This window comes from Lissotriton helveticus, chromosome 1_1 (genome assembly GCF_964261635.1).
Source record: "Lissotriton helveticus chromosome 1_1, aLisHel1.1, whole genome shotgun sequence".
Lineage (NCBI taxonomy): Eukaryota > Metazoa > Chordata > Amphibia > Caudata > Salamandridae > Lissotriton > Lissotriton helveticus.
Window position 1 is genome coordinate 1,206,222,194 of NC_136057.1, and position 24,028 is coordinate 1,206,246,221.

General features: G+C 44.0%; 1 protein-coding gene across 1 annotated transcript in view; it reads right to left on the bottom strand.

Moving 5' to 3' along the window:
• Positions 1-24,028, bottom strand: part of CRELD2 (CRELD disulfide isomerase 2) — a 110,830-nt gene that overhangs the window by 4,524 nt on the left and 82,278 nt on the right. Inside the window, exon 9 of the mRNA XM_078679589.1 lies at positions 15,959-16,096. Within this exon, the coding sequence (XP_078535715.1) occupies positions 15,959-16,096 (138 nt within the window). The remainder of the gene's footprint in view (positions 1-15,958; positions 16,097-24,028) is intronic.

Sequence of the window (24,028 nt, forward strand, 5' to 3'; positions counted from 1 at the left end):
ATCAGCAGATCCCAAACCGTTCTAAGGTGCAATCACTCAACAAAACCTGTGGGGGAAAAACTGAACGACACAGGGAATATTTGATGCCTCAAGAGTGTGTCAGATTCTGCTCTGTTCTGGTCTATCACAATCGAATCCCTTTTCAACAACCACCCACGTATCATCATTATATAACCTGTAAACTATCCAGACCTACCCAAGGACATTCTCCAAAAGTAGCTTTAATTTTGATTAACTAGGTGCAATTGAGGACATCTGGAAATAGGCATAAATCTGCAGAGTGCAACCATCAGTGGTGCATCTACAGGGTAGTAACCCGGTCGGGCAAGGCCAGTTCATTTATCTAGGAACATAATATGAAATGTGTGATTGAAAGATACCTATGTTAAGTTTAGACACGAGGAGGCTGCATGAATCTCATATACTGACAGGGGTATCTAGGGCCATAATGCACTTTTAAAGTGATCATCTCAACCGTGCTTGAAAGATTTGGTTTCTCTGATCCATGGAGTTTATTCAGAGTTTTGTTTTGTTCACAAATGACTTTCTTAGGGCTTGACTGAGCTTAGGCCTTGTTCCTGGAGGAGTCCTTAGTGTGGTAATTTGCAAATACCCAAAAGTGTAACACTATTTTCTTCCCAAGATTAATTCATGCTCATTTTGGATATGGGTTGAATTGCTTATGGTAGCACATTAGCCACCTCTTCTGCTTCGTAAGAGCAGGCATTTTCCACGTCCTTCTGGCTCTGTAAATACCAAGGATCTTTAGTGACAACCAGCCATGTCAGTTCTATCAGACCTAGTATTCAGACTCATCAGCATAGGATGTTCTTAAATGCTTTACAGTTACCTATACTCTGCCCCCTCTTCAGAAATATTTTCTGAATTATTCACAAAAGGTGCTAAAACAGACCCTTTGCTATTTCCAAAGTGTGTTGCGTAGGTGCATATGTTTTTTGTTATACTAAAACACAGACATCTTTGGTCAAACTATTTAAATAAAAAATTGCAAATCAGACAAAAAAGCATCATTTAGAGCTCAGACTGTTTCTATTTGTGACATTTCAAAATAAATGTTCTCTAGATATGGCCTCTCAAAAGATGCTTGATCTTTCAAATCATTTATCCCAAGAGAAGAGTTTGACAGGCAATTATAATCTTTCCTATGATTTACTCATCATAACCAGGGCATTAGGAGGATTAAACAGGTTGGATTTGTCAATTTGCTCTGCCATTGAATCACGAGAATAATGCAATTCCTATGATCACTGAAGAAAACTGACTGAAGCAGATCTAATTCTGCAAATGAATGTTATATGCATTGATAAAACTATGTTGTTCTTGCCAAGGCATCCACATATCAAAAAAGTATAATTGCAAAACAGATGGGGGGAAATCCATATTGAACTTAAGCATAAATAACTTTATTTATTGAAAAACAGTGTAATAAGAGTATTAAAAAAAGTCAAGTCATTTCCATGAAAATGTGAAAAACAAATAAAACCGAAACAAAATGGATATCTCGATGTCTTAATTTACAAAACATTGCAAAACCATTAAAAATAATCCTCTTTAAATTTTTTCTAGTGTTTATTTTTTTTTTTATAAACAGGTACCCTGCAGGTCAAGACGATTGTGTTGTAGTGTGCTTGATTATATTTGGAATGGAAAAGAACCCCCTTATGTCCATTATCCACAACCTCCACTGATCCCTGGGAGTGTATGTTGGACTTGGTCCTTTTTGCAGGGTCAACCCTGAACTTTTTGCCTTACTCCTGTATTTTGTCGGACCGGTTTTTGTTGGTTTTATGACTCTGGGCACTTTACCACTGCTGATCAGTGCTAAAGTTCATATGCTCTCCCTATTGTAAATTGATGTATGGATTAGTGATTCCATGATTGGCTGATTTGCTTTACTTGTCAGACCCTAGTACAGTGCACCGAGTGTGCCCAGGGCTTGTAAACCAAATGCTGCTGCTGGGCCTGCAGCATTGGTTGTGCCACCCATAGAAGCAGCCTGTAAATGTGGGTCTAAGGTCTGCCATTGCAGAGCCTGTGTGCAGTCTGGTACTGTCATGCTGACTGGGCAAGTGCACCCACTTGCCAGTCCCTAAACCTTCCCTTTTCTTCATATCGGACACCCCTATGTTAGGCCCAAGGGCAGGGTGCATTGTAAGTATAAGGTAGGACATGCCCTGGTGTGTGTGTGGTATGTCCTAATAGTGAATTACAGCCATTTTCGTTTTTCACTATTGCAAGGCTACTTGTTCTCCATAGGCCAGAATGGGCAGTTAGATTATTACATTTTATAATCCTAACTGACTCAGGGAACATGGCAGAAATTTTAGTTTAGCGTGCCTGAACTCAGAATGATAAAGATACATCTTTTAGTAAAGTTGGTTTTAACATTCTGTGTTTGAAATACCACTTTTAGAAAGTAGTTATTTTCTTACCCAACTAGCCAAGCCTGCCTCTGCTAGGTTGTGTATTCCTTGTCTAGAGTTTAAGTGACAGGGCTGGGGGATTCGAGGAGACAGGGTGAGTCCGCCCAGTGGTGAATAGAGAGATCTGCATTTATATGGGAGGGAGCAGTTGCACCTGGGACCTGAATAGGACTGTGCCTGCTCCCCACAGTACTGGCTCCACCCCCTGTCGTGCGTCTGATGTCTCGGCCCTGCACTGTGAAAGGAGAGAAGCAATCATGTCAACAGAGTGCTCCAGGGCTGTGCCTTTCCTCCACAATGCTGGCTCCACCTCCTGTGGGGCGTCTGATGTTTCTGCCCTGCACTGTGAAAGGGAAGAATGAGTCATGTAAACAAAGTGCTCCAGAACTGGTTTGGATTAGGCATAGGCGCCTCTGCCATCAGAGGACAAAGGTTTTGGGGTATAAATATTGGGACTCTGATCCCAAGGAATTAGATCACTTTTGGACTACAAGAAGAAACCTTTACTGAGGAGAGAAACCTGAAGAAACTGAGGAGGGGAGAGCTTATCCCTAAGCTGAAGTGCTGCTTGGGGGATTGGCCTGCAGTGGTTGCCTGACTGCCAAACAAAGGAGAAAGGAACTTTGTGTACTTTATTTTCAACTTGTGAAGGATCTCCAAGGGCTTGGAACAGAGCTTGCCTCCTGCTGAAGTCTCACGGACAACATACTTCCCAGAGTTCTTTGGAAGTGTCTGCTGCTGTTTTGGGCCTTCTGAAGGACTGTGTGTCGCAAGGAGCTGGAAGGCCGACTCAACGTGGAAGAAGCGTGTCGCCGTCGCTGCTGCTGCCGACGCATCGTGAATGTCTGAGCTGTAGCTGTCATAGTGTACCGCATCGAGAGAAGCGTCTCGCAACGAAGAGGAAGCGCGTCGCCGTCGCTGCTGCTGCCATCGCAACTCCAAGGGAGGGTGTCGCCGCTGTAGCAGTCATGTTGCACTGCATCAGGAGAAGAGTCTCGCAACGAAGGAGAAGCGTGCCGCAGTCGATGTTGCTGCGGTCGCATCATGGATGTCAGCGCTGTAGCTGTCATTTTGCACCGCATTAAGAAAAGCACCTCGCATGCCCGGAGAAGCGCGCTGCCGTCGGAGCTGCTGCCGTCGCATCGTGGATGTTGGCGCTGTAGTTGTCGCATTGTGCGGAAGCTTTTCGCAACGTCGGAGAAGAGTGCCGCAGCCAAGGCTGTTGCCGTCGCATCGCTGAACAAGGGCGTCGCCGCTGCAGCTGACGCATTGAACCGAGACTCCTCGGTATAGTATTGTGGATTGTTGTCGTTTGTGGTCTTGTATTAAGTCTATATAAAGAATACTTATTTTTTATATAAACCTTGTGTGGTGTCCATTTGTAGTGTTGTCACTGGGTTTCTGTATGTGGTCACAAATGCTTTACGTACTGCCTCTGAGATAAGCCTGTCTGCTAATGCCAAGCTACCAAGGAGGTGAGCAGGGGTTATTTTAGGAGTATATCCCCTTTACCCTGACTAGAGGCAAGGGTCCCTATTTGTCACAAGTACCTACCTGTGCCAACTAGAGACCCCCAAATCTAATCGTGTACCTTCTGCCTTTTGAATCTTGTTTTGTGATTTAGACAGAAGGATTTTGATAAATGAAGCATTGTGACTGAGTTTTAGTCAGTTGATATCTGCCTATGATATTTTTAGCTAGTATGTTAAACAGATCTCATTATAGTATCAACCTACATATCAGTACTGATAAAGAATTGGACTGGTAACCTATTCGTGGAATGTGCTGCTGAACAAGACAGCTTCAGAACCATTCACATTCTAGCGCATCAGCCTGAATAAATGCATACAAATTGTTCTGTATTGCTACAGGTTCTGAAATAAGCGAGTCACTATAAGCATTACTTTCCATATTTTTATATTACATATTTAAAGTGCCCCCAGTCTGCAGCAATTATGATGGCCATGACTGTTTTCACGGTTTCCAAATATATATTTACCATACAGTTGTGTTTGATTAACGTTGCTTGTTTTTAAATATATTTTAATTAACAATGTTTGAATGTAGTCATTTGTAAGACATACAGAAAAACATTGTCCCAAGACAATTATATTTTTTAATATGTTTAATTATTTCCTCATGTTTAACACAAAAACATTTGAAATGAGTGCATACTCATGCAAGGATCCACAACTACGTCACAAAGGAAGTGGAAAAATGAAATTCCAAACAGCTACATATTGGGAAGGTCTATCTTCCCATAGAAGAACAAATCTTTGTTTCCCCGGCATTTAAGTGCAAGATTAAAAAAAAATACCTTTCACGAGAAAAAGTTTTCGGTTTTAAAAACTAGGCGATATCAAGTGAAAGAGAGTATGCAGAGTCAGAGGAAACAGGAGTGTGAAGAGCTGACATGATCTGAGGAATCTAATACGGCCACCGACATATACCTTCTGAGGCGGCGAAGGTTGCAGTCTAGTCGCCATAAACAATTAGGAAGTGGCTGACTTAAAGGTCGATGGGAAAACGCCAACTGAGGGGTAACGAGACTAAGATGATGTGGGAAGAAACGAAAATGGGAGAGGAGAGAAGACAGCTAGAGAACGGACGCGGTAACATCGAACTAGAGGACATTCCAGGAGGAAGCGAGGCCAGAGGCAGCACAGTCAAGGGAAAGACCGCGCGCGAGACTCCGAGCACACCCGGCGGCCTAGAGAGGCAGAAGGGCCATAGAGGTACCTCCTCCATGACCCCGGGGAGGGTGAAGGCTACAGGCAAATGCCTAGTCTGGTTTTTTTCAGTTCTGGTGGTGGTAATCCACTGGGAAGATAAGTGTGGGGTATTTTTATGGTGACTAGTCGTGGCGGAGAGCACAACTCTCGAAGTACCCTATTAGGAAGGAAACACAGTAATCAAATTAATAGATGGGAGGAGTACAAATGATAAAATTAGGCCATTCATAACTGGAGACTAATGGGCATTAATTTATGTGGTATATCCCTAGGCTTCTGCTCACTGGTGAACCGCTTTGGAAGAGGAGCAGACGAAAACAGAACAATAAACCTGGAACCAAGGAACTAAGTGCAAAACTAGCACATAAGAGGGACACTCTGATGTGTTTCCTTTCGGGTGGACTATAAAACATACTGAGATAGCACATAAAAGAAGAAATAAACAGAGAAGTGCACCAAACAAAAGCAGATCACCCTAGTTATTTATACCACTCGACCACAAGTGCTGTCAGAAGTGGGATGGACATAGTGTCTGACAACACGGCAACCGGTGTCCATGAAAGAAATGATTACACAACTGGCAGAGGGAGAAAGGCATCTCAAATTGGTGATGGAACAACAGGTGCAAACCTCCCAGAATAACAGAGAGGCCTTTCTAACAGCCCTGAAAGAACAGTCTGCTCACCTAATCTCAACTCAACAAGTGCAGTACACTGCCATAATGATGTTTACCGATGCGATCAGGACTGTCAGAGTCCACCCTAATGTACCTAGAACGATGCTATAGAAGAATCAGAAGGGGAAGACCTGGATTACTTTTTCACTAACTTTGAAAGGTTGGCCTCCACAGCAACTTGGCCACCTGAAAGATTGGGACAGTACATATCACCATTACTCTAGAGAATTACAGGTAGCATACCAGGTTTCAAATCCTGCAGGAACTACAACATATGTGGAGATAAAGGTCATACTTGAACAACTCAACTGGGACCCTGAATATTATTGTGTAAAGTTTTGGAAAGAGAAATGGACAACAGGGTAGAATCCCCATGCATTATTCTACCGCATCCGAGACTTAGGGAACAGGTGGCTCCAACCTAACTTAGCAAGCGGGGAACAGGTCACAGAGAAAATATATTTGGAACAATTGTTAGAAGAACTCCCTCCAAATACACAGCATTGGCTCAAGAACATCCAATGTAACCACTGCCGTGGACTTAGCCTGTGCTTTCCACCAATCTCCTGAGTGTAGGTCTACAATCTTAAGTAAAGCAACAGAACCAGTTAAGGGACCAATTCATATAGAGCCCAAAACAAATCAGATTACGAAACCTTTAGGAAGACCAACATCTAGCAGCATTCATCATTCCCAAGGGCCCCAATATTTCCTCTGTGGGGAATGGGGATACATAGCCTATCATTATCCCCAGCGAACCTCACTTGTGGAACCCATTAAAGAGGGTTATACAAAAGGCAGGGAACTTATCCATGGGAGGAGGAGATAAAAAGTTTAAGACAACCATACACATAAAGGGGAAAATCCGTTTCCGCTTTACTAGATACTGGGTGTCACTACACAGTAGTTAGCAAAGACCTAGTAAAGTAAGCCCAAATTAAAGAGGGGTAGTTGGTAATGTAACATGTGTCCATGGCGACCAAAAAGAGTATCCAATAGCAGAAGTATTGTTGGAGATAGAACAGGATCCTCAGTTACAGACAGTTGGAGTGATCAAAACTGATCATCCCAAGTTCCTCCAATATTTGGAGAACAGGGAGTAACAGTCACATAAGGATACCTGGATTGGAGCAGCACTTTTCATCCAGATTGACATACAGACCACATCTGTAAAAATGAAAAAAGTCCTGGCAAGAGAAGAGAGAAACAAAGGTTGTTATCTCATGTAAATTCCCCTCCCACTTCTATCTTAATAGTTCTTGAGGTGGATGTTCACTCACAACCTAACTTCCAAAAGGGCAGAGGGAAGATAAAACTCTAGTACATGTGTGGGAGGAAGTCAGGGAAGGCAAACTTGAACAGGTAGGGCCCACATTTATTTTGCCAAAAAGGGTCTAGTAAATCGTGTGACCTAGGTGGGGGAGAAACGGCTGGAGCAGCTATTGGTTACCTCTTTGTTTCACAGGAAGGTCCTACAATTAGCCTACAGTCAAATGTGAGGAGGCCATTACGGTAAAGAAAATACTAATTGGAAAGGTTCCAGTGGCCAGGTGTATATATTGAGTTGTAGCTAAGTATTACACATGCTATAAATGGGGGCAACTAATAAATCCCCCTCGGATTAAGAAAGCGCCATTACACCCTCTCTCCATTATTGAAGAACCTTTCCAAAGAGAAGGTATGGAACTGGTAAAGCCTCTGCTTCCCTCGAATTGAGAACATCAGTATATTCTTGTTTCAGTTGACTGTGCTATAAGGTACCCAGAATCCATTCCCATAACCAGCATGAGAACCCAGACGGTGTCCCAAGCAATGATCACATATTTCTCCAGAGTACGATTCCCTTAGGAATTACTAACTGACCAAGCCACTCCTTTTATGTCCCAGGTGATGGGCAAAATATGTGAGCTGCTGGCCTTAAAACAAATCTGTACTTCAGTGTACCACCTTCAAACCAATGGCTTAGTTGTGACGTACAATAAAACAAAGATCATGTTGAAAAGATAATATTAGATACTGGGAAGGACTGGGACCACAAACTACCACTAGTCCTTTTTGCGATCTATACCCACGAACAGTCCTCTCTGGGGTATTTCCCATTTGAGCTACTGTGAGAAAGTGCCATCTTTCTTGCATGGTATGCCCCCACTTTTTGCCGAATTGCTGATGTGCTTTGACTGAGTGTGCCCTGGACTCCTGCCAATCAGGTGCCCAGGGCCTGTGTTCCTTCCCTAAAACTGTGTTGAAACTGAAACCCAATTGGCATCCCTGGCCACCTGTCAGCCCCTGATAAATGGTACCCTAGGTACCCTGGGCATTGTGACCAGAGAAGACCCCTAAGGGCTGCAGCACTTATTGTGCCACCCTTAGGGGCCCTGTCCCCCGACACCCACACACTGCCTTTGCAGGCTGAGTGTCTAGGGGCAAATCTAAACAAAGGGTCGACATGGCACACATCCTTGTGTGCCAAGCCCACAAGCCCACTGCCCTGGCATCCAATAGTCACCCCTCTAGATGGGTGCCCTATGCCAGTGGTGTGTGCACGGGTGCATGAGCCCTGTGCCCCTACAGTACCCAGGGCCATTCCTGGGCACTGTAAGTGCAGTGCTGCCATTAGGAGTATATGGGGCTGGGAGGTTATCATTACGAACTCCGCACCCACGATTGAGCAGTGCTGCATCCTTACTACTAGTTATCGTACCGGACTATCTTGAACGTCCCTATATTCCCGGTTGTGGTCCGCCTGACGTTCTTTGACTGACTAAACCTTGGCCCTTCTTCAGTCTTACACAAGCACATTGTTACCGGAATCTAATCCAAAGTGACCCCAACAGGTCACAGCAACAGCCCGCCTGGAAATCCCTGTGATCGGGTACCAACTAAGCCTTGAACCCCGGGGCTTCCCTCTTGGCAAATGAGGCTGCTTAACTATTAGGCATATATTAAATGTCCTGATGAGATCCGTAGAATGTGTTAAATGGATCGAAACGCCGTCGACAACTATGAGCACCTTACACACATGAAATGATTTATTTGCCCTTTAAAAGTGTGAAGGTGTCAATATTGTTCTGTTTTATAATCAAAACTGTGCGATTAACAAGTTTACAGAACGTTAAGCTCTTGCCTAAGCCCTTTTGTTTGTTCCATTTAATTGTTCCCTGTCCTAATATTTCTTGTGTGATTGACTGGGTACAGGCTTGTGCCCTGTCTTGTATATTGTGTGTTATTCATGTTTTACATTGACTGAAAAGTAAATATCAAGACCTCTGCCCAGCTGGGCATGTCGCTTTCAAATATAGCAACAACTTTGTCTATATTTATTGATTAAGCATTATTATTTGTAAGGGACCACTGTTGCCTTAATAATATTGACTCCCAAGGTCCCTTGCCGACTTCTTTGGATTCCCTTGTTGTTTAAAAAAATTACGAACTCCACAGCACCATGATGGCTTAACTTAAAACTGAGAAGTTTGATATCAAACTTCTCAGCACATTAAACCCAAACTGATGACAGTGTGGGATTTAATGTAAAATGCACGACAGAGGGCATCTTAGAGATGCCCCGACTGAGGGCTTCTTAGAGATGCCCCTGAAACTTAACCAACTCCCAGTGTCCTGACTGCGTGGCTACTGAGGCTGCCACCACCAGACATGTTTCTGGACCCCTGGGTCGAGAGCCTGCCGCTCTCGGGGGCCTGAAACGATGCACATCCTGGGACGAGGTGCCAAGCCTCCTCCCCCAGGATGGGCAGGGGAAGCTTCAAAGGCCTGCTGCCTTTGTGAGCTTCTCCAGGCCACTTGCTGTACTCAGCAACTGGCCCCCACCAGTTCTGACCTCCACTCTGGCGGGAAGAACGGCGGGAAACCCTAAGTGAGGAAAGGGGGTGTGCTAGCCTATGCCAACTCCACCCCTCAGGTGGGAGAGGCGAGGTGAAGCACAACTCCAGGCTCCGGCCATCTTGAGGATGGGGAGCCTAGCTCTGCCCAATCAGAGCTAGGGGGAGTACTCACCCCAGGACAGGGACCCATTGGTCCCTGCCCTTGCCCTACCTGTAATGCCCCTAAATTTAGCATTTAGGGGCACCCTGAACCTTCCTTCCTCAGATCCCGATTGCAACAAGAAGAACAAGAAACAAGAAGACCTGCCGTGCAGCTGCTAACAAAGAAGACAACACCAACTGACTTGGCCCCAGAACCCTACAGGCCTGTTGATCCTTGAACCTGCTCCTACAAAACTCCGTGGTCTCCTGCGGACAGCAACCTCGAAAACCCCGTAGGACCTGCCTGCCTTGAACCTCTAAAAAGTCTGGGACATCCACAAGCAGTGGTTCTGCTCAAACAGCAATACCCCTGGTGCCAGCCAGGAACCGCAAATCCAGCCCACTCTGCAGCGGCCAAGTCCGGCCTGAGTGATCCAAGACCACAAGGACGTCCCCCCGGTGACTGTGACCTGGAATCCAGTGCACAAAGACCCTCCTCGACGAACCAGATGACGCCTGCTGCCTCAGAACCAGGGACCCCTCCAACCGTGACCAGCTGAAGGTAAGTTTTCCCGACACCAAAAGACACCCCTGCATCCGGAGCCCTGCGCCCCTTTGCCTTCCTTTGGGGTACCTACCTCTACTCCAAGATCCCAACTTTTCCCTTCGAAGTGGTGGTCGCACCTCAAGAATCACCGTCGCCGAGTCTGCAGCCTTTGTTCACTTTTTTACTTTCCCATTGATTAACATTGAGCGCCAGACGGCTCAAAAGCACCATGCACCCACCCGCCCGAGTGCTGCTGGAAGTGCAGCAACTACACCACTTTACTTCCCCACATGCCCTGAGTAAGTGACCAGGAGCTCAGATCCCTCAGCCGCGTGGCCGTCTTGCTTGCAGCCACCAACCGAAGGCCCCCTACCCTCCATAGGATTGCATTGGGCCTACTCTCTCTGCACCCGGCTGCCCCTGTGCCGCTGAGGGTGCAGCAACTGTACCTTTCCGAACCTGGGAGACCCCTGAGTCTATGCCCAGAACCTTAACTCAACCAGTTGAGTACTTACCTAAAAGCCGATAACTCGTTTTCCTTCCATAGGTTAACATTGACTGGTTTCACTTGGACAATCTTCTAAGTGTGGAGTTTTGAAACTTTGAAATATTCATTTAAAATCAGCCGAATAACGAATTCCGATTTATTCACCTGTGATCAGGAGAGAAGCAAGTGCTGCACCTTTCATGCCAGCACTGAACCGAAAAAGTAATTATAACTGTACTTACCAGTAACTTGAATTTCCTCCCATAGGATAACATTGCTTAGTTTTCACTGAAAAGTTTCTGTCAACTTTGAAAATACAATTATATTCTTTAAAAATCACTACTGTAACCAAAACGCTTTTACTTAACTGTTTACAGCATATGTGGACTGAATCTAGGATCCAGTCCTGTGGTTAGAAAAGTAATCCATAAAGAAATCAATTGCATTTATCTAGAAAAACCCATTGAGCTCAATGTTAAATTGTGTTTGAAATGGTGTTGCCTATTGCAACCGCTGTAGCGATTGTACTTACAAAGTCTGTTGCCTATTTGCAAAGTAATTACCTAAAGTCACTCATATTGAGAAAAGTATATTTTGATACCTTCTTGGTTCTAAAATAAAATAACTATATATTTTGATACAAAACAATTGGCCTAGAGTTCAGTTCTTGAGTGTGTGAGACCATTTGCTGACTGAGTGTGTACAACAAATGCTTTACACTGTCCTCTGATACTGCCTTACTGCTCGACCAAGCTACCACTTTAGAGAGTAAGGTTATATCTAACTTTACCCTCTGCCATACCTCTGGGGACTGTGGACTCTGTGCACACTGTACCTTACGTTGGTCCAGTATATACAGAGCCAGTTTCTTACAGCTAGTATTCAGCAAAATAACAAGGACACTAATAGACATGATCATACAGCAGTGGGCAGAAAAAGAGGAAAAAACACTGGACGAGTATGTGACGATTTAAAAGAGTCCTTAATAACCCTGTGGCAACATGTACACATTAACCTTGAAAAGCCCAAAAGCAACAACAATTTTTTTACGATGGGGAAAAGGTTAGGTAAACTACTAATATTTCTTCGTTCTGCAGAAAACAAAATTACGAGGCACCTGGCAAGGGTCATATAGTGTACTTAAGAAGATATCTCCTGTTTCCTACAACATTGAGATATTCCAAAAGGGTCAAGAAAGACTGACACTTCATACCAATCTAGGAAAGAAATGGGAAAAAACTATTTCTGACAAATTAAAAACACTCAGTAAATATGCCACAAGATCTCCTCCTATGGGCAAACCCATACCAACAGTAGAAGATAAAACTAATTGTCAGATCAATATAGGATCTGTTCTAACCATGGAACCGAAGCAGCGGTTAGACCATCTAATCCAACAATATCCAAAATAGCTTTAAGGTATTCCAGGACATAACTCAGCCATATAACACAATATCATACCAACAGATGGGGGGAGGATTATTAAGCAAAAAACTTTTCACATCGCAGCCACCTGGTGAGAGACTGCTTTAACCTCCTGTTCAACTATGTTAGAAATGGGTATCACTAATCCGTTCCGAAGTGAGTGGTGTTCCCCTATAGCGTTGGTGCCAAAAGGAGATAAGAGCATTCACTGCTTGGACAAATAAACAACATCTCCAAATTCAGCACTTATCCAATGCCTCCCATAGACTAGCTGGTAGAACCACTTGAAGGTGCCCACATTATGACCACCGTAGATCTAACTAATGTATAATGGCACATCCCCTTAACACTTGAGGCCTGGGGAAACTAGCCTTTTCAACATCTTCAGGATTATACCACTCTAAAGTAATACCCTTCAGTCTCCACGGGGCCCCTGCCACTTTGTAACGGTTGATGGATCATATACTGCGACCCAATCATGGGTATGCAGCTGCTTATCTTGACAACATTGTGGTATATAGTTCTAACTGGGATGCCCACTTGCGACATTTAGCCCTTATATTTGATGCCTTACAATTAGCAGGTCTTACAATTAACCCAAAGAAGTCGACCCTTGCTACTGACCATATCCAATACTTAGAGTTTTCTATTAGAGCAGGCACAATCCAACCAAAGATAGGCAAAATCAAAACTACTAATCAAATACCAAGATCCACCATTAAACGTGAAATAAATTCCTTTTTCGAGCTGGTAAGTTATCACAGATTAATTCCCTGTGTTTTCGTAATAGCTAGTCCCCTTACTGACATGCTAACTAACAAGTGTTCCTCCCACATCCAACAATTGTTAAATGTCCAAGAGCACAGTATCCAACAACTAAAAGTTAGCTTATGCTATGCTCCAGCTCTTCAGTGTTCCAATTTCAATGAAACGTTTGTGTTACAAACAGAGGCTCCCGGCTATGGTTTATGGGCTATTCTGCCCAAACTTGATGAAAAAGGCACCTTGCCCCTCACTTTGGTATCTAAGTCGGAAACTATTTCTCAGAGAAAGAAACTATCAGACTATCAAAAAAGAATGTCTAGCTATTAAATGGGCAATAGAAGCACAACAGTATTACCTCTTAGGGCGTACATTCATCCTCTTGACTGACCATGCTACTTTAGCGTGGCTAGCCCATACTAAAGATAACAACTCCAGAATAATGAGATGGTTCCTAGTCTTTCAACCTTTCTCCTTCCAGGCCCTCCATAATCCCAGAAAACTGCAAAGAACACAGATTACCTCTGCAAATATCCATCAACCTAATGACCCCAATGGCACCGACAGTGCGAAGAGCCGGTAGGATCGGAGGATACCATATGGCAAACAACAAATGCCTCAGAGGCAGAGAGGGTCATTGTCTAGTCACCAGACACAATTACAAAGTGGATGATGGACGGAGCATTTGAGCACATCAAACACTCACCCCCAGTCAACTGATCTGGGTTTAATCCATCACCCTTCTTTAGCTCACTCCACCACCCCAGTTCAGACATGGCCATATGCAAATCAGTCTGACCCTGTGCCTCATGGGAACAGTCCAGCCCGAACTGCCAAGCCATGTCTTCCCTGGACCGGAAACAAGCATCCTGGGACAGGTTTCGGATTCATAATCCTCATCAAACTGGAATGGCATGGTGACCACAAAAACAAGGAATTTAGGCCCAGATCTCTGTATTGGGGTCAATGTCTGACATTGTTCTGCATTCTGTCCATCACCTGTTGTTTTTGCATTTGTCACACCGCGTGGGACGGGTATGCTCAGACTTGAGTCCCGTGCTCTCCATGCCATTGGAATCAAGCTATTCAGGCTGATGAGGGCTGAAAGCCCGAAACCGGTCCTTGGATGCTTGTTTCCAGTCCAGGGAGGACCTGGCTTGGCAGTTCGGGCTGGACTGTTCCCATGGGGCACAGGGTCAAGACTGATTTGCATATGGCTGGGTTCAAACTGGAATGGCATGGTGAGCAAAAAAACGATGGATTTAGGCCCAGATCTCTGTACTGGGGTGAATGTATGACATTGTTCTGCATTCTGTCAATCACCTGTTGTTTTTACAATTACAAAGTGGCAGTCCTAAAAGCCGACTGGAAGACGCCAGCTGGGGGGGGTTATGAGATGAAAACGACACAGGAAGAAACAAAAACGGAAGAGAAGAGAGACTAGAGCAGGAGGCGGCGGTAACTTCAAGCTGGAGGAGGCCCCAGGAGGAAGCGAGGCCTTGTGGCACCAGCGGGGGCATCAGAGGTGAGATGAAGTCCTCGAAAGAGAGACCGAAAATACCTGGCGGACAGAAGAGGCAGAAGGGCTATATGGGTACCACCGCATCGAACCCGGCTGAGGGTCATGGCTGCAGGCAAGTGCCTATTCTGTTTTGATTTCAGTTGTGGTGGTGGTGATACACTGTGAGGATATGTGTGGGGTATTTTTATGGTGAACAGTGGCGCCGTAGAGCACAACTCTCAAAGTACCTTATCATGAAGGAAACTCACAGTAGGCAAATTAATAGGTGGGGAGCACTAATAACATTACACCGTTCATGACTGGAGATAAATGGGCATTACTTTATGTGGTTTATCCCGAGGCTTCTGCTCATTGGTGAACTGTTTAGGAAGAGGAGATGGCCAAAAAGGGAGCAATTAACCCAGGACCAAAGAACTACATGTTGAACCAGCGTACCAGATAGACACGGATGTGTTTTTTGTCATGTGGACTACAAAACACATACTGAAATTGCACAGAAAAGAAGAATTTAACAGAAGTTAGCCGAATAAAAGTAGTCCACCTGAGTTATTTATATCACTCGACCACAAGGAGTTGAAAAGCAATGTTGGATATAGGTAGGGATCTCACTTCTTAACTATTTTTAGCACTTTAAAATATATATTACCATACATTACTGAAAATCCACACTTCCCCCTCATATTACCTTTCATTATCACTCATATTAGCCATGAATGCAGAACATTAGCATTCCATTTATTCACTGGAATTATGTGCTACAACAGAACACTGGGAAATCAACTAACAGTGTGCCAGACCTGTTTGAAGTACACGGCGCACTCACACATTTATAGAAAGTGTTTCCTTGTTTACATTCTGGAGCCCTAACCATAATGCCCATGTGAAAAGAATGAGCGAAACTAGTTTTCTCTCAAAAATGGTTCATCAAACTGCTGTAGATGATCAGGATTTTCACAGGCTTAAATCACCTTAGAAGCATCACAATTCCTAAAATTTGTTTGGCTCGCCAATAAATCATACGCATTGTATATATTATATAAAGTAACTAAAATCTATTATCACCCTTTCCATTTGCTTCTTTTTGTGACCTTCAAAATTAGGCATGGACTATGATGGATTTAAATAGGACAAAAATGTCATAGCCTTATGCTGTGACCAAAAGGTATGCTTCTTGTTACCTTCGACCATTGTTCTTCGCCCTGGTCGATAACTACCTGAGAGTGCACCCTCACCCCTATTTGATATTGCTTAAGTATTATCAGCGCTTACACTGTTTCCACACAATGTTTTTGCTTCACTTACAATTAATAATTTTAAATGTGTATCATCCTAAGTGTGTATCACCCTAAGTGTCATTGTTAAAATATGAGAAGCTCAACTCACCAGCTTCGTTCTGTGTACATTCTCCATCTTTATCCTCAAAGCCTTCAGAACAGGTGCATTTATAACTTCCTGGAGTGTTGATACAGTCTTCGTTTTCTCTGAAACATAGTTTCTCTCCAGTTTCACATTCATTTATATCTAGAACATATATTAGATGTTTTTATTAATTACACAGTAAAGAACTAATCAAACTTTTATAAATCACAGAGGAAAGACATAAGCAACTACTGTTTGGTCCATTTTTATGAGGTGTTTTTCTAAAGATATTTGAAATATGAAGTACATCTACTTCAAGCAGATGAAGGACGTATCGACCCAATGTTATGACAATGAGATAGCGGATCTGAATATAAAATGGGCTCCAATTATATATATGTAGTTTCACTGAAAACATAAGGTTAAAGTGATGTTTTAGTTAGATTGTGCAATTATATCTTACTTTACCTAAAAAGAAATAATTAGAAATTTACTAATAAAGACAAAAGATTAAAGGAACATTATAGCTAGGTGAAAATGTCCATTACAACATACAATTTCAAGCAAACAAAAACAGCTATAGTTATCTAAAGTAACTGCAACTCATGCCCCTTTGGGTGATTTAGCTGTGCAGCTTAAGGGGTGGGGGTAGATTGAGGGAAGTTATGATGCTATTTTTTGGAATTTCACACTGCTCTTGTACAATGAAGGGCCAGTTTCCGCTCCCGTTCCTGCTGGGTTGGCTGCCCATAGCTGGTGGACCCTTGAGGCCAGGTGCTGGACTGTACTGCATGTGATAGGATATGACGGTGAATTGATGAAACTTAGGACATGGAATAATGTCAGTGGTCTGTGCAACTATGAAAGGCGGCGTAGGGAATATGCCCATCAAAAGTGATCGAGTTTCCATAGCCTTCCCGCAGGAAACCCATGTCTGGGGTAACTACATGCATTGTCTGTGAAGAGGTGGAGGGGACAGCTTCACACCACTTCCTAGTTTGGGTATGCACAGGTAGCAATGATATGGGTGGTCCCCTGGGTCCCATTCAATCACTAGGGGTACATGACCCATCCAAAAGGGAGGTATGCGATTCTGTTTGACACACTGGATCGTAAATAGTTATGTTTGTTGCATGTGTATGCATCCGATAACGACGGCCCAGACATTTACGGTAACGTGGTGACAGCGGCCTCAGAATACTTAGCAGTGGACATTATCCTGGCAGGAGACTAACTGTGTTCTGGATTGGGTGATAACACTAAAGGAAACACTGAGGGCCTCGGTATGGTGGATGTCGGGTAGAAAAAACACCCAACAGAGAAGGTGTACTCCTGTTACACACCCACTGCCGGGACATAAAGTCGCTTAGAATATGGTTTTGTATCGCTGCTATGGCCAGATACAGGTGTGACCATTAACCTGTGTTGGTGGGTCTTTGAAGGGCGGGCAAGCACCCAGCGTCCCGCTGTGGAGACTTAGGGCAGAAGCACTGACCGAAACCCCCCCCCTCCCATTTGCAGCAATAGCGGGGGGAGACGCGGATGCACTACTTTGACAAGAACTGGGGAAGCGTGGGCAGCAAGTCCAAGGAAAGGGGTGCTTTGAAGATGGTCCTCCATGCAGAGAGCCTAAAAACTACGTATTGGGTCAGACGACAGTTGGAATGTAGCTCGAGTAAAAACGAGGAGGCCTGAGCGTTTTAGAGAGGGACCTACCGAATATTGCTGACAGACTCCCTGATTGGCAGCAGTGTCATGAGGAAATACAGGACAAATGGCGCAGGATAGAGAAATTCACTTACACAGCACAACGCCAGCGATTGCATGCTGAGGGTGACAGAGCAGGGGTGCTACTTGCCAACTAGGTGAAACAGGACGGTCGAGGGGCCCTGGTCTTGGCAATCAGAGATATCAGAGGGTTGTTAGAGGTTACACAGTCAGCCATTAACGGGGTGCTCAAATCCCACCTGTGTAGGACGTATGTGGCACAGCTAGATAGAGTGGTTTGGGGGTGAACCTAGCCGGGGTCACGCTTCCCAGACTTGTGGAGGGTGATTGTAAGTCCATGGAAATGCCTATCTCCAGAGAGGAGATTCTTGTGGCAATAAGGGGGTGGAAGCCGGCCCCCCCCACAGAATTTTACCATTTCTATGTGGACACCATCGCGGACAAGCTGCTCACGTTATATCATGAGGCACTACAGAGGGGGAGACTTCTGGATACTATGCGGGAAGAAATGCTCGTGATTTTACCAAAACCAGGCAAGGACCCAATGGAAGCCTCCTCACATAAGCCCCTTTCTATCTTAAACATAAAAATCCTTAGTGGTAGATTGGCAGCTGCTGGGCCACCTCCAGACCTTAATACACACTGATAAGTGTGGGTTTATCCAGAAACAGAATACCCTCTATAATCTGCTGTATCTTTTGCATGTTTATCATGCGCCTCAACTGCTGGGGCATGCCTATCCCCTGGCATTTCTTGATACTGACCTCCCCCGGTCCTGGGTGGGGAGAATTGCCCTAGTTAAAATGCCTTGACTCTACTCCGTAAGGCTGAGTCAATATAACATAACGAAACAATTGCCAGTACTGAGCAAAACTCAAACACTTTTTTAATTACCAGGACCTATGAATAAAACAGAAGGGCCGTAGTTGTTACTAAATCTTCAATTATTTATTCAGTAAATCATTCAAGGGTTATATTATCAACAATATTTTACTACATATGCATCAATGAAAAATACAGAAGAGAGGCAAAACTATGTACACAAAACTGCATTTCAACACAAGCTCACCAAGACACCACCATACAGTCAATGCAAACTTTCAGACATACCTCACACATCTTCAATCAAACATTCTTCTCCAACATTCATAACATCCAAACACCACACCAGAATGGGTTAAATTAATTTTACGTAACCCCAGATCTGGTGAACTACACTCACATTCCCTGACTCAAACAACCAAATCAATAAGATGAACTCAAAATAGATTGTAGAAGAGAATATAAACAAACACCATTTCCTACAACCAACAACTAAATAATTGCATTAGTGACTCAATGGCATAACATGGTTTGTTTCACCAGGGTAACAATAGGTTGGCGCGTTTTAAACCTAACTGTTTAATGGGTTCTCATCAGGACCGTAAGACTCTATAAAGGAAGAGACAAAACAACAATTCTTAGAAAACTACCCACTACACGCCAACCAGTGTAAGCCGCCTACCTTATTAACTCAGCAGAGCAGATCAGCTGCTTCAGAAACATGCAGGAGTTAATGTGCTGCAAAGACAGACATAAAATAAGGACAGAGTCTTTAGCCCTAGCATCTAGAACACAGCCTGTCCTTAACGTTCTTGCTAAAAATTTATTAAAAAGCGTTCACCAACAGTGGGACTTGATCACGTGTTCCCTGTTGTTGAGCGAAACCCGGTGCCAAGGAGACCTGCCAAAAAAAGCCCGCTATTAATCTTTGTGGAATCGTGACAAACATCATGGAGCATGCGAAAATGGGGCTCACCTTAGCGATATATCGGGGATGCCTGTAGATACTTCACGCCGATTTGACAAACTGCTCTGTAGGAGAGAAAGTTTGTCCTTTAGTCCATTTGTCCTTTCAAAAGCATGGTCTGTGAAACTTTTTCAACCGCGCATAATTTACCTTATATAGTCGCTTTCCTCTAGTAGACCGCATCCACGTCGTTTGGATTTGGCGTGTGACGTCAGTTCCCACAAAGCTTGATGGGAATTACGGTGTGCAAGCTGGGGCCTGTCATATTTAACTTCGAGAGACGAGCGAATGCCCGCAGGAGGGGTGTGGCCACTTGGGCGTATCTTGACCCGCGTTGCCATGGGGACCAGACGCTAAACAAAACGTCATCAAAACCGGGCATGCTTCACTAAAGCCACAATGGACGTCAACGTTCCGTGCATTTACACACAGCATAACTTATCATGTGTGCAACTGGAATACCACGAATAATTCATAGTGTCCTAACCCGTCAAAATGTGGATGAATACAAAAATAGACCTCTGGACTCGGCTTCCGCATTTCATTCGAAACTGGAGGCTTGTCAGAGTTGATCATGCAGGGGGGCAGGACGAGCAGTCGGAGAAGTCTCGTTCATACTGCTAAATGCACATGTCTGAAGTACATTTTTAGCTCATTTGTGCTTTGGCAAACATGGTCAGCAATACTAGTTCAGCCGCTGTACGCGATCGAAAGTAGGGATCAACGGCCCTTCCATAATCTTAGCCATAATTGAAGGGACCTGCCAGCAGACGGGTACCAATTCCACACCTTCATAAATCATGCACTGATTGATTAGCAACGTTACCAAACAACATGACCATGCCGTTGTAATGGTCATGAATCCGGAATGTCTTGTACCTTACAGTTCAACTACTGCCAGAATTGAGACGGTCACCTCTATTTAATTTATCTGCTTTTGAAAGGACAAATGGACTAAAGGACAAACCTTCTCTCCTACAGAGCAGTTTGTCCAATCGGCCATATGGAGTGAAGTATCTAAAGGCATCCCCGATATATTGCTAAGGTGAGCCCCATTTTCGCATTGCTCCATCAAGCATGAAGTTTGTCACGATTCCACAAAGATTAATAGCGGACTATTTTTGGCAGGTCTCCTTGGCACCGGGATTCGCTCAACAACAGGGAACACGTGATCAAGTCCCACTGTTGGTGAGCACTTGTTAACTCATTTTTTGCAAGACCGTTAAGGACAGGCTGTGTTCTAGATGCTAGGGCTCTGTCCTTGTTTTATGTCGTTCTTTGCAGCACATTAACACCTGCATGTTTCTGAAGTAGCTGATCTGCTCTGCTGAGTTTATAATGTAGGCGGCTTACACTGGTTGGCGTGTGCTGTTTCAACTGGTAGTGGGTAGTTTTCTAAGAATTGTTGTTTTGTCTCTTCCTTTATAGAGTCTTACGGTCCTGATGAGAACCCATTAAACAGTTGGGTTTGAAACGCGTCGACCTATTGTTACCCTGGTCAAACAAACCATGTTATGCAATTGAGTCACTGATGCAATTATTTAGTTGTTGGTTGTATTAAATGGTGTTTGTTTATATTCTCTTCTACAATCTATTTTGAGTTAATCTTATTGATTTGGTTGTTTGAGTCAGGGAATGTGAGTGTAGTTCACCAGATCTGGGGTTAGGTAAAATTAATTTAACCCGTTCTGGTGTGGTGTTTGGATGTTATAAATGTTGGAGAAGAATGTGTGATTGAAGATGTGTGATGTATGTCTGAAAGTTTGCCTTGTCTTGGTGAGCTTGTGTTGAAATGCAGTTTTGTGTACATAGTTTTTCCTCTCCTGTATTTTTCATTGATGCACATGTAGTAAAATGTTGTTGATAATATAACCCCTGAATAAATAATTGAAGATTTAGTAATAACTACGGTCCTTATGTTTCATTCATAGGTCCTGGTCATTAAAAAAGTGTTTGAGTTTTGCTCAGTACTGGCAATTGTTTCGTTATGTTGTACAATTTGCAAGGCACAGTTTACTTTATCGTAGACTTGCAATCGGTGAATAAGCAGAAGTGTGTTGACCTGGCCACGCTCAACAGGTCGTGGGGAACAGGGGGCTTGGAAGTCCCAAATATGCAGCTAAACTACATGGCAAAACACTTAAAAGCATGCGGTCCACTGCTACAGCTAGACGACAATTGGAACAAGCATTTGCAATGCAATAGGTCTCGCATTAGGAAAGTTTGAGCTATTGGTATTGTAAATGGCAAAGTTTTTATTTATGTTTCTTTTTTTTTAAATAGCTAAATTAATAGCTTCGTCATTTACAATGCCAATAGTTATAACTTTCGCAAATGTGATACCTATAGCATTTGTAATGCAATATGTTTTGTATTTACAAACCGCGAGAGGACAAAAAAAAGCTCCGGACCACCGCCTCCTCCCAGGCCTTCAAAAGGGACCTCAAAGTTCTCCTCCTCCTCCAGAGACACCTCCAAAAGTAATTCACGTCCTCTTGCTATTTGTGAGGAAGACTTCCCACTACTGATAATTTATACTTTCCATGACCATGGAAGTGCCTTCCCAGTGTATGCCTGTGATTGGAGGGTCTGCCTTTTTGCAGTATTTTCCATGTACTGGTGTTCGGTGCCCTTTTGTAACATGCACACACCACTCTGCCCTTGCAACACACGGCTGCTACCTCTCACATGTCTTTGCCTTTGATACTTGCACAAGTGCCACCTTGCCCATGTAACGCTTGTTCCTGAGCCTGAGTGTCTAGCACTTATTGCAGGACTATACCTCTAATTATACTCTGTTTTCTCTTATAACTGCACACTTGTCACTTTCATTTCCTCTTGTGCACTTTTGACTACCTCATGTATTTTGGTTGCTCACAATTTTTACTCAAGTATTTTGTTTGCTCACGATTGTCACTATTACCTTTACTACCTCATGTATTTTTGGTTGCTTATAGTTTTTACTACCTCATGTATTTTGTTTGCTCACAATTGTCACTATTACCTTATGTAAGTAACGTATGTTTTTGCAACCTGTTCTTTTGTAATGTTTCTCATTATGTTTCATTTCTGTTCCTAATGTGAAGCGCTCTGACGCCTTCGGGTAAAGTCCGCGCTATATAAAAATGCATAAATACATAAATAAATACCGCCTTCGGGTAAAGTCCGCGCTATATAAAAATGCATAAATACATAAATAAATAAATACCGCCTTCGGGTAAAGTCCGCGCTATATAAAAATGCATAAATAACTAAATAAATAAATACCGCAAATCAAACATCCTCGTTACTCTGCCGGCCTGCGACCAGGAAGTCAGGCAGGCCGGCGCGACAACCGGAAACAGGAAGTAGGAGGGCGGGAGCCTACCCCGCCTCCCACGGAAGAGTCGCGAGTTGGAGCACCGGAGCAGGCAGGAGCCTACCCTGCGCCCCGGTGCCGAAGGAGGGAAGAAGAGTCCTGCTGCCGGGCCCTGCAGCGCATGTGTGTGCGCGCGCGCGTGCGGGGGGGGGCGGCCGTGTATGTGTGTGTGCGTGCGTGTGTATGTGTCTTGGAGTGCGTGTGTGTGACTGTGGGGGAGGGGGGTGTGTGAGCGAGTGTGTCTGCGCGCGCATGTGTACAGCGCGGGACGCGACGTGCGGGTTCGCGCACACGAATCCAAGCTCGTACACCCTCTTGTCCTCCTTCCCCCCAGACTGATCGCTATACGTCTCCAGCTGGACACATGCATCCGCTTGCGGATGCATTGCCAGCGAGACCCAAAAAAGGGCTACTACGAGGCTCCTACGGTGTAACATTGCTGCTCGTCTTGCAGATGGGGGAGCGAGGGTATCGCTGGGTACACCATATAGGTGTGTAGGATCTGGGAAATGTCAGTAGTGTTGGAATGGGTAAATATGATGTCAATGAATATCATGATATGTGCAGGCCCGACAACGGAAATACCAATAAATGCAATGACAACGTATGCTATAACCTGTGCCCGCATAACAATTTCATTACTTGTAAATGTAATGTTAAAGTATGCCATAATCTATGCCAATGCAATGGTGTTGATACCGCCAGTAACGATTTCAATGCATGCCAGTGGGAGAGGTGTGGCTCAGCGGCCAGAGCGGCCAACTCCGGAGCGCAGGGTTCACAGTTCGATCGCTGGAGGCAGCTCAGCTCAGCATCAGAGTGGTGCTCAACTCAGAATTAGGACCCAGTGGGTCACAGAGGGTCAGAGGTAAAGCACTGAGGTATTTAACTCTTAAATAAAAGTAATTCTCAACTCAATATTGGAGCATGAGAACAAAATGATATTTCTGGATGCTTTTAAAGGAGAGAAAATTCAAATGAAGAGTTAACTTAATGATTAAGCTAACTCTTCACTTTAATGTTCTCCCTTTCCAAAGAGTCACATTTACAACCAGCAGGCATCTTGCTTCCAGTGACTGGTAGACAGTACTGATTTATAAATGAAAAATATAGCCATTTTCTTTTAAATGGGAGAAATTTGAAGTGAAGAAAAATGTTTCTATGAAACATTGCCGTAATGTTTTTCTCTACTTCACATTAAGCCAATTAAGTCCAAATG